Source organism: Pygocentrus nattereri, chromosome 3, assembly GCF_015220715.1.
Source record: "Pygocentrus nattereri isolate fPygNat1 chromosome 3, fPygNat1.pri, whole genome shotgun sequence".
In the NCBI taxonomy this organism is placed as follows: domain Eukaryota; kingdom Metazoa; phylum Chordata; class Actinopteri; order Characiformes; family Serrasalmidae; genus Pygocentrus; species Pygocentrus nattereri.
The window spans coordinates 24,320,088-24,331,288 of record NC_051213.1 but is presented as its reverse complement, the minus strand read 5'-3'; the positions used below and the strand labels follow the sequence as shown (position 1 = coordinate 24,331,288).

The following is an 11,201-nucleotide window of genomic DNA, read 5'->3' as shown; positions in this document are numbered from 1 at the left end:
GTAAAACACGGAAAATGTCTGTGATTCTAACATTTTAAAATGTAGTGTTGAATTAATCTTCCTTGCAAAGTTTGGGAAGGAACTGACTTGATCTGCCGATTGTAGAGCATCGTGTGTCTCCTCTTGCTGTTTGTGCTTGTGTTTGTAAGAAGCAAAAACAGACAAGGAAGGAAAAGTATTTTTGTGACACATTTATTTGCTATGATCATGTTTTGATTTTTCACTATCGGTTTAATGCTTAAAGAAAACAGTGTTTTCATGTAAGGATCAGCATCAGAAGTATCGATCCACACCTCTCTGGCTGGACAGCGAGGCAGTTCTATTAAATGATTGTAGGAGAAGCCGCAGCAGCCGAGCGGTTGGTGAGGGTCCTGCTTATCTTAGCTCTACCCGAGATGAGGACCACCCACTTTACACTGAAAGAGGGGAATTTTGGCTAAATATAGCCATGAGTGAAAACATGTATTTAATACATGTAGTCCATATGCAGCACTTCTAAAGTAGTACACCACCAGCAGCAGCGCCTTGATTAAGAGTAGCATGTGTAGCGGTGTGTAGTTTTAGCCATGGTGTGCAAAACGGGGACGTCACCACCAGATGGCGTAGAAGTTCTCCACCTAACGGAACTAAAGTTCCGTTCCATGTTTAGACAGGGCTTATTTCGTGAACGTACATGGACCAACAGGAGGCGGACGCGGGCTGTTTTCCCCCAGAATGTCCGTCTGTAGTGCGAGTTTTTTCACTTTCTGACTATAATTGATAGCAGTGCGAAGGAAACAGTCAATCAGGTTTAGTGATGGATGCCAAGAAACGAGACAGAAGGTCTCCTGTTCGCGACAGCAAGATCAAAATTAAAGAGGAGAAAGTTAGTCCGGTTAGGCCTCCGAGAGCTGAGAGAGCGCGCCGCTCCAGCAGCTCCCACTCCGACAGCAGCAGCAGCCCGAGGAGGCACGAGCAGCGGTGAGTAACGGAGCCCGGGTCACTACTCACGACACAGACTGTCTCTCTCTCTCTCTCTCTCTCTCTCTCTCTCTCTCTCTCTCTCTCTCTCTCTCTCTCTCTCTCTCTCGTTCTCTCTCTCTCTCGTTCTCTCGTTCTCTCTCGTTCTCTCTCTCTCTCGTTCTCTCTCTCTCGTTTTAGTTAACACTACTGATGTGACCGTATTTTAGGAAAACAGATACAATGAGAACTGGCGTATAGACATTTAAGAACTTGATGATGATGAAGCGTGGGCTGTTCACAGAAGAAGCTTACACAGCTCAGTGTTTGTGCCCATAACGCAGGTTTATTTATATTTATTTACGAGAGTGAGAAATCGCTGTTGTAAAGAGGGATATAGGCTCTTTAAACCCTTCAGTTGTATATCCCAAACCTGGATGACGGTTATTCACACTCATAAACACAGTTAACCAACCAGAACTGCAACAACGTTCACATGGCCTCTAAACATTAATGTTAGTTACATACTTACGTTACTTTTTTAAGAACAAAATACAAACCAGCTAAGCACTAGAAGGCAAAGCGTGCTATGGCGACATGAGGAGGAGGAGGAGGAGGATGATGATGATAATAATAGTAATAATAATAACTCCAAGTATAATCAAAGATATGTGTTCTGACTCTGGAAAGGACAAAGAATAAACTAAAACCTAAATTAATGTTTTTTTATTATTATTTTGTGTGATTTAAGTAATTGATTTAATTTCCTAAATCCTAATTATAGTTAACTAAATACACATGCATTCACCCACTTCTGGAGAATATGATGAATGACTCATCTGGCCATATCACTCTTTTCCACATCTCTGTAGACCAGTCAATGTTGTGCTAATGATTTCTGCACCACCGAATACAGAAATGTGCAGATGTCTGTTGTGAGGGATTTATGTGCTATATCCTTTTGTGTGACCTACTGACTCCATCTGATCATGTCCTGTGTATTCCTAGTCACCTGAGCCTGCTTTTCCTTGTATATCGTACTAACGCTTGGTCATTGAATGCGCTTTCAAAAGTAGTGACATCTGCATTTAGATCTATGGGACCTCAGTAAATGGAGTTAGAAATTATGATCAACTGTGACGTTAATGTAGTAGAGTGTTGAGCAGTCTTTGTGACTGACAGACAGGGCTCTTCTGTGTATGGGCAGGTATGTTAAATCTACATTTTACAGTGAAAATGAATTTCTTTTGGATATTTTTCCTTGTACAGAGGAAAACGCAGGTCGCCAGAAAGAAAGGACCGGTCATCGGCACGGCAGCGGGATAGGGAAAGGGAAAGGGACAGGTCCCCCAGAGGATGGCAGAGTCGAAGTCCACATCGCAGCACTGATGTTCGGATAAACCGGGTGACTCAGACTGCGCCTGTTCAGAATTATTGTGATTCATTTGTTGTCAGTAATGAAGTCACTAAGTGTTTCTATGAGTTATAGTTAACTATCATGGATGGAAAAGTGCCATTTTTTAAACTCTTACTGTGCTCTTCTCCAATAACCTGCCTGCTTCAAAACTAGCTTCCTTGTAATTTTACTACAGATGACTTAAGCTGCTATAAGATTACTATAAGATGACTGCTGACTTAAGTTAAGCTGGAACTCCATTTTATTGTTGCTTTAGTGACTGAAATGACACAGTGGAATTAACTGGATAATTAAAAGGCTTTCTGAAGTAAGAGTGTAATGTAACACACATATATATATATATATATATATATATATATATATATATATATATATATATAATATAAAATGTGTGTCTGTGTGTGTGTGAGAGAGAGATATAAAATAAAACACTCCTGTTTAATTTTTTGGGTTAAAGAGACAGAATAATGTCATTTAACAATCAGTTAAGACCGTCATGAATAGACCTCGGTGTAAAAAATTAATTAAATTAAAGAAAATGTACAACTTGGGCCCTTTTAACAAATTCCAATCATGATCAGTGGTTTCTGTTTCAGGAGAAAGATGATCATCGTGAAAGAGGAAACAGGCCAGATGAGCGGCGGGTGAAGAGGGAAGATGACCGTGAAAGAGGACAGGAGCGACGAAGAGAGAGGTCCCGCGAGCGGGATGCACGTCTACACCAGCAACAGCAAGATGAAAGGGAACAACACAATGAGCGTCGACGAGAAAACCGCCTTAGGCAGGAGGCAGACAGTGAAAATGAGAGACATGTTTTTGGTGGTGAACAGGGAGAAAGTTCTGCCCCCAATGCGGAGAAAGAGAAACCCAACTTTGAACTCTCAGGTGCTCTTGTTGAAGACACAAACACGTATCGTGGGGTAGTTATTAAGTACAATGAGCCTCCTGAGGCTCGTATCCCTAAGAGGAGGTGGCGACTGTACCCCTTCAAGAATGATGAGCCACTTCCAGTCATGTACATCCATCGACAGAGTGCTTATCTCCTTGGAAGACAAAGGAAGATTGCTGACATACCTATTGACCACCCCTCCTGTTCCAAACAGCATGCTGTGTTTCAGTACAGGTGAGGAGAGTTTGGGGGATCTCTGGTCCTTTTCACACCTAGTTTATAGCAATCATTATTTTCTTTTTTAGTTAGTTGTATTATACTTGACTATAATTACTTGATTCCCAAAATCTATAAATTAACATTTTTTTGCTCAGTCAAGCATTAAGACCATAGGAAATTATGCATAGAGAATTATAAGCACACAAGCTCCAGTAAACAGCAGTTTCAGCTTACATGTTTTGCCAGCTTAAGACACTTGTATCTGATCTCTGCCAGCAAAATAACATAATGGCAGGCAAAAAATGTGATTTGTCCACTAGTCTGTAAAGGCTGTATGGGCAGATATTAACTTCTCTTAAACATCAAAACCAGAACACAGGGATTTACTATGGGCCAATGCCAATATATGATATTTTATTATGTAGTTTTGTTTTTGTTATTTTATTAAAAACCTGGGCCTTTATTAATTGCTGTGCTTGAGCAGATGAATTGTGTGATATGTATGTATGTATGTGTATATAATGTTGTAAGGATGAAAAAATGAAATAAACGACACAGGAAACTTCTTCTTGTCCTCTTCAGGTTGGTGGAGTGCACACGAGCAGATGGTACCATGGGCAGGAGAGTGAAGCCCTACATTATTGACCTTGGTTCAGGGAACGGAACTTACCTGAATAATCAGCGTATAGAACCACAGCGTTACTATGAGCTCAAGGAGAAGGACGTGCTGAAATTCGGTTTCAGCAGCCGGGAGTATGTCCTCCTGCATGAGTTTTCTGACACAGCTGAGGTTGACGCCAAGAAGGAAGAAGAAGAAGAAGACGACGACGAAGGCCTTGATGAGTAGTCGCCTCTCAGTGTTCACCAAAGTTCTTTTATTGTATGTTAAAGAGGCTCTTAAAGAGTTCTGACTACACCATCAGGATGGCTGTGATTGACCCAGATGTTAATGGTTTTTTGTTTGTTTGTTTGTTTCTTGTTTTTCCCTTTATTGATGGTTTAGACATGACAGTTCTTTTGTGGACAAGGTTTATTAAGAAATACACTGATGGGCTTCAGCCTGACTACTTTCTGTGTATAAATCTTATTCTCAGGTGGACAGCATAAACAATATATCAGACAACGTTGTATTGTCTGGCACTGCCTAATGTAGTCCTTTCAAACCAAGTGCTCAGTGCCAGAGCAAATGACTTAAATTACATATATATTTTGGATAATTCATTGTGTTGATAAAGTGTTACATCCAGATTTTTTCACTGTATATATACTGGATGTAGTCAATGTAGGTGGTGTTTCACTTACATGTCACTTTCTAAGTTTGAATGATTGAAGAGCTGTTTCTAGTTTGTAGAGAAAATCTAGCTCACAGATCTGACAGATCTGAAAAAATCTACAGGTGTTTCTGTTTAGCCATCCACGGTGAGAAGACAACTCAATAGCAGTGAAATGTCTTCATGTCTTCATTGCCCTATAAAATTAAAACAGTGTAAGACTGTATTCTGGTCCACAGGACATTCTTGCTTGAAAATGTTGGGTTGCTGATCAGCATCTTGTTTGCATTTTAGCCGTTTTGTACTGTAAAATAAATACAAGCAGTAATGACTGTGTTTTTGCTTCATTTGAACATGCTGAGCACCGTGCCTGCAGAATTGTGCTGGTGCAGTGGGTTGATGCGTGGTTGATGGTGATTGTGCGCTAATTAATTCAGTAATGCAGAACTCTAAGTGGTGGAAATAATTTTTGGAGTACTACTGTACACATTAGTGCAAATTCAATGTAGTATTCTGTATTACATTAATGACATTTTTAATTGATCAGTGAGGTTACAGGATTGTTTTAAGTAAGGGTGAGATGGAATAGAGAAACAGGCTTTCAGTAAAAGACTGTTATTAATGTTATAAATAAGAGGCCTTATGTCCCTTCATAGTAAACTATTTTCAGCTGTAGTGTCTATAATGCATGTCAGAAGTTGGGAAAGGTAGTGGAGTATTTTATTTTTTATTTTTTTGCATTTCTTTCAGTTCAGTTTACATCAGACAAAGCAGCTTTACAGTAGTCCAGGTCCAGACCACCACTGAGCAAATGGAGGACAACACAGGCAGGACTTACTCTAAGAGTGTGAAGAAGAAATAAAAGGGATCAATCCTCCTCTAAACTGCGAAGTGTTGTAGAAATACAAATGATCCTCTAAATGCTCCTGACTTTATTTAGAAAAGACTGATGCAGTGAGCACTGTTAAAGTTTCAAAATGTATAATTTGCTGCCCGTATGTTTCATACGTAGAAATTAAGTGGTAAAAACAGCCATTTTAAGATGACTTTGGCCAAAACAGTGCATTTACATTTCCTTATCTTTAGAACTTCCTGCAGAGACAGAAATGTTTAGGCGATATTTCTGTCAGCGTCACTGGGTTAGTGTGTAACGTATGTAATATGTTTAATATTACATTTAAATAAATGGATTATGTGGCGTTTTCATAAGTTACTTTGTTCGTGTTAGATATAGGAATGTAAATCAGTGCATATTCTCTGTGTAAAAAAGCTTTTTATTACTGTGCTCTAGGAACGCTAATCGAAACTAGTGTTTTAGGGGCCGTTCATACAGACAAAAAGGCGGTAACACGAGTTCAGAAACCTTTAATGCGAAACAGTAAACACAGCGATGCGGTTTTGGGCGCAGCCTCGGTCTCAGAGTAACGTGGACCTGAGCCTAATATCTCCGTCCGAACCTCAAGTTCTTATTCACCAGCTTCTTATTCGAGTTTCGCGACCCACCTTAAATGGCGCTGCAGTTACATTCCGACGCCTCTAGATGGCGTCTAAACACTGAGAATTGCATATGTAAATTTACATAAATAAATATAGCTGTGCTAACGCCCCATAAAAAAATAAATAAATAAAAATACACAGCGACTGTCCACACTAGAAATCCAATCTGTTTCCAAATATGCCTATTTTGAACTTCAATATTGTGTAAAATACAGTAATAAGAGAAAACGAGTGAAGTTGTGCTTATTTGCTGTTGACTTATCATCCAACTATTAAAAGTCTTAAAATGCTGATTTATGAGAAATTTTGCAATAACACTATTGTTTTTATACACAGCTGGCAGTAATTACACTGTCTGCTTGATTACTCTGAATATCTCATGGTTTTAATGTTTCAAGCTTGCTTACTGGACAGTGTATTCAGTGTGGCCTTCTGAATGAGGCATGAGACAACACTAAATGCAAAGACTTCTGCACTTATTCGCTGTGTAATTACCTTGAGATTGTCAAAACTGACACTTCGCATACCATCTAAGACTATAGAGTGTGGACAAATTGCACTTTGGGATTAATTCCTGTAGCGTTTTTCTCCTGATTCTCAAAGTGTCTCAAAAATCTGTCAGACAGATTTAAGACACAGTAAATCAAAATCATTAAAAAGAAGAAATTTTACTGTACAGTCAGTATGAACTGTCCTGTGAGACTAATGTTGTGGTCATCCTACAATAAGACATATTTCTGCTTATTTGCTCTGGTCTCACCTCTTCTCTATAGTATGCCAGTACTATAACACTATAAGGACAGTAATGTGGAAATAATTATATTACTGAAAACCAACTGTAAAATTCAACAGCAGATTGTCAGCAGCTGTTGTCAAACAGTGAAACAAAACATTTTATGTCCAGGTGGCTCAGTCTGAGAAATATTAGCTGAATTTATAAAATACTCATGAATGAATATATTACTGAAAAATGAAATTTGAGAGGCTTAACGCTGTAGAAAATAAAATGAAAATGTCTTTTTTATCATGAAAAAACACTATTATGACAGAGAAATTGAAAAAATAAAATTACTTCTAAAACTAAACAGGGAACTGGAACATTGAGATGAACGTTTTTGTTTCAAATAAACGTGTATCATTTCAAACACACAGAACACATGTTGCTTATTCTTCCTCACACAATTAAAAATGCATAAAAATAATGATGTTTTGCACTTAATGTCTTAAAAAAATAATTTCTCACAATTTAAAACTAATAGAAAGAAAAATGTGTGATTGAATCCTGAGAACAGGAACAGAGGGCCCTTTTTAGGACTGTACACTCATACATATTGTTGTTAGAGGGTTAATGTGGAAGCAGTGTTAAAGAGAAATGCCTTTTTTTCGTGATTTTATTAGTAGGTTAAATTATGTGTTACATGTTTTACAGGTAAGATTACTGAAGAAATCTGACCGCCAAGGCTGACGGAAAACAGCCCAAAGTACAATGTGCCCAATCTTTGCAGTCTTTCATTCACGGTATCAAATACAAAATATGATTATATAAATTTATATATTATAATATATATGTATTATTTATACAATATATATATATATATATATATATATATATATATATATATGTGTATATATATATATATATATGTATGTATATATATATGTATGTATATGTATGTATATATATATATATATGGGTTACATTACAATGTGAGCAAATATGTGTGTGTGTGTATAGAGAAAGAGAGAGAGAGAGTTCTCCCTCAAGGTCGCGGGGTCCAGGTATTGATACAGTGTATACAAATGTAGATACAGTCTTTTGGACAGCGACTGTATGGATTTGCATGAAAAACACAGACTGGAAAATAAATGTATAAGAAATGTTGACAACATAAAAACCTTCGCCAAGCGCTTCAGTCCGCCGCTTCGTTCCGTTAAGAGACTTTTATTCTGAAGCCGAAGTTGGATGTTGACCCGGGTGTGATAGTAGCATCGTTTACTCACATTGGTGGTGTAGTTTTTCCACATTTTTTTGTTTGTGTTTTATTTTTCTTTACTTGCGGAATGTTTTGTACAGTTCCTGCTGTTGTTTATCAGTATTAGTTTATTTTGTGATAGGTGGCGTTTGTTTTTTAAGCCGTGTTACTTTAGTTCGAAGCTGCTCTCGTAGTTAGGCGAGATGTTGCGCTCGAGTCCTCCGCGTTCGTTAGATTAGCTGCTTAACGGACTTACGGCTCGTTTGCTCGTTAGCAAAATAACTAAACCTCTGCCTTGCGTGGTTTTCCTGTCGCCCGGGTTAAAGCAGACTGGACTTGGGTCCATGGTGTGTATCTAAGTGTATGTTAATGTCCCCGCCATGCCCATTAATTCCTAAAAATGTGTTTAGTCTTTATTTTGTAGATTTCATTCGAGCTTCTTTGAGCATGACTTCTGAACCTGAACAGTCATCCCTGCGTTTTGGGCAGGTTGTTATTGGGCCACCTGGTTCAGGTAAAACAACCTATTGCCGTGCAATGCAAGAGTTCTTGAGCCACCTGGGCCGCAAAGTGGTTGTTATAAACCTGGACCCTGCAAACGAGGGACTGCCATACACATGTGCTGTGGACATATCAGAGCTGGTCACCCTTGATGATGTAATGGAGGGTCTGAAACTAGGCCCTAACGGTGGTCTTATTTACTGTATGGAATATTTGGAGGCCAATTTGGACTGGCTGGAGGGTAAGCTGAAGAAGCACCATAATTACTACTTCCTTTTTGACTGTCCCGGCCAAGTGGAGCTTTACACTCATCATAGCTCAGTCAGAAATATGTTTGCCCAGCTGTCCAAGTGGAACTTCAGGGTGAGTAAAAAAGTCAGGTCGTTGAAGCTCCTCTAGCGAATCTCCTAACTGGTATGTTGGAATTACAACATTGATATCCTTTAATAACTCTTATAAATGTTTCTAGTTGACCGCAGTGCATTTGGTGGACTCCCATTACTGTGCTGATCCAGCCAAGTTTATTTCTGTGCTCTGCACCTCCCTGTCAACCATGCTCCAGGTGGAACAACCTCATGTCAACGTTCTCTCTAAAATGGACCTTATTGAGCAGTATGGCAAGCTGGGTGAGTAGACAGCTGATTTAATATCCTGTGATATTGTTTAATGCATGCCTCATCAGGTCTGGTCTATATGGATATAGAGCCAGCATTACTGTATAAAAAGCCTCTTCCTCTGTTTTGTGAGCTAGCACCATCAAATTTGTTTTTCATGCCCGGTCATACTTCATAGCTTTTAACCTGGATTTCTACACTGAGGTTATGGACTTGTCATACCTGGTGGACCATCTGGCCGTGGATCCGTTCTTCAAGAAATTTCATGGTCTGAATGTGAAGTTGGCTGAGGTGATTCAGGACTACAGCCTGGTGTCTTTTGTGCCTCTGAATGTGCAGGCAAGTACTGTCTCTCTTCCACTCTAACAACAGCCTCAGTTACGTAGGACTAACAGACAAATTGAGTCATAACCACTTATGTCTTTTTTCAACAGGATAAGGAGAGCATGATGCAAGTCCTGCGTGCAGTTGACAAAGCCAATGGCTACTGTTTTGGTGACTTGGAGGAAAGGAATCTCCAGGCAATGATGTCTGCTGCTGTGGGTGCAGATTTTCAATTCACCTCGTATCCTTACTTGATGAGTTTTTTTTTTCTCATGTTCTTGTTCCCTTGTGTTCTTTTGTCTTCACTGAGTGAACTTTAAATGATTGACTTGTATGCACCTTATATGCTCCTTGGTTGGAGACATGGAAATGAAGCAGATTCCATGGAGTAGCTAAAACATGTTTACATCTTCCTTAACCTTTTATTCCAGAACTCTTGGAGTGCAAGAGAAATATGTAGGACACAGCAAAAAGACTTTGGAAGAAGAGGTTATGGACTTGTAACAGTATCTTTCCTATTAAAAGTCTAATCTTAGCGCTTGATAGTTTGATATATGGTTATTTTTAGTTTGATGACTTGTATTTTGTAGGATGTATTTCAGTTATGCAAGTCTTTTTTTTTTCTCAATAAAATAAATAATAAAAATAAATGTTTATTCTCATTTAATATCTAATCTGCCCAGACTTATATTTCTTGCATTTCAGAGTCAGAATCTGATTTGTCACATGTGCAGTACTTCAAGGACATCCGTACGTTGGATGTTGTACGCTGTACAACACAAAACATACAGAAAAAAAGAAGACAATATACAGAAGGAAATATATATGTGTGTGTGTGAGAGAGAGAATCAAATATAACAAAATAAAATAAAACATGCATTCCTACCATCACTCACTCAGACACACACACAGTCATACCTGTAAACCTTACAATGTGCAAAGTAGCAGTTAACGGGTGTATAGTGGCAGAGAAAGGGATCAATGAGTAGTGGGGTAATATGGCAGGTACGTAAGATGCTAATATAAACACTGGTTTGAGACGGCAGTTCGAGAGGATGGAGTGGAACGTGATACTATATACCATTGTATGTTGAAGTGCAGCTGGAATATAGTTCTTGTGTAATATTTTAACTGTTCAAGAGAGTGACGGCTTGTGGGAAGAAGCTCCTTTATAGTCTGGGTGTCCTGATCCTCATCAGGCTGATGTGCCGGCCTGAGGGAAGGAGCTGGAACAGGTGGTGTACGGGGTGAGAGGTGTCTATGGAGATCTCCTCTGCATGCTTCCTGGTTCTGGAGGCATGCAGTTCCAACAGTGTAGGCAACTTAACCCCAAGTGTCCTCTCTGCAGATGAATATTCAGTATGAATATTATATAGTATTAATACATTTTTATGTGTGTGGGGACAAATGCATAGGACTGGAAGTAACATTACTATTGGAGTGCAAAGAGAGAACTACAGCCGAATAGCAGGGGTGTAGTGTAATTATTGCTTTATTTTGCAGTTAATTGTTCGCTGTAATGCCAGAAGTAGTTCTTCCTATCCTATAATGCATAGA

The 11,201-nt window shown here is 38.9% G+C and overlaps 2 protein-coding genes across 2 annotated transcripts; both read left to right on the top strand.

Moving 5' to 3' along the window:
• Nucleotides 1-654: 654 nt before the first annotated feature.
• snip1 (Smad nuclear interacting protein) lies at nucleotides 655-5,067 on the top strand. The gene is made up of 4 exons (XM_017694030.2): nucleotides 655-960; nucleotides 2,209-2,344; nucleotides 2,953-3,479; nucleotides 4,047-5,067. The coding sequence occupies exons 1-4, from the start codon at nucleotides 797-799 to the stop codon at nucleotides 4,309-4,311; spliced, it is 1,092 nt and encodes a 363-aa protein (XP_017549519.1). The 5' UTR covers nucleotides 655-796; the 3' UTR covers nucleotides 4,312-5,067.
• Nucleotides 5,068-8,205: 3,138 nt separating this feature from the next.
• Nucleotides 8,206-10,318, top strand: gpn2 (GPN-loop GTPase 2). The gene is made up of 5 exons (XM_017693901.2): nucleotides 8,206-9,069; nucleotides 9,176-9,332; nucleotides 9,499-9,659; nucleotides 9,755-9,885; nucleotides 10,076-10,318. Exons 1-5 carry the CDS (start codon nucleotides 8,569-8,571, stop codon nucleotides 10,146-10,148), a joined length of 1,023 nt encoding a protein of 340 aa, XP_017549390.1. The 5' UTR covers nucleotides 8,206-8,568; the 3' UTR covers nucleotides 10,149-10,318.
• Nucleotides 10,319-11,201: the final 883 nt, after the last annotated feature.

Coding starts and splice junctions, on each gene's coding strand:
- snip1 (XM_017694030.2), top strand. CDS start 797: ATGGATGCCAAGAAACGAGACAGAAGGTCTCCTGTTCGCGACAGCAAG. Junction 961..2,208: donor CCGAGGAGGCACGAGCAGCG/GTGAGTAACGGA, acceptor TTCCTTGTACAG/AGGAAAACGCAGGTCGCCAG. Junction 3,480..4,046: donor CATGCTGTGTTTCAGTACAG/GTGAGGAGAGTT, acceptor TGTCCTCTTCAG/GTTGGTGGAGTGCACACGAG.
- gpn2 (XM_017693901.2), top strand. CDS start 8,569: ATGTTAATGTCCCCGCCATGCCCATTAATTCCTAAAAATGTGTTTAGT. Junction 9,333..9,498: donor TGAGCAGTATGGCAAGCTGG/GTGAGTAGACAG, acceptor CATACTTCATAG/CTTTTAACCTGGATTTCTAC. Junction 9,886..10,075: donor GCAGATTTTCAATTCACCTC/GTATCCTTACTT, acceptor CTTTTATTCCAG/AACTCTTGGAGTGCAAGAGA.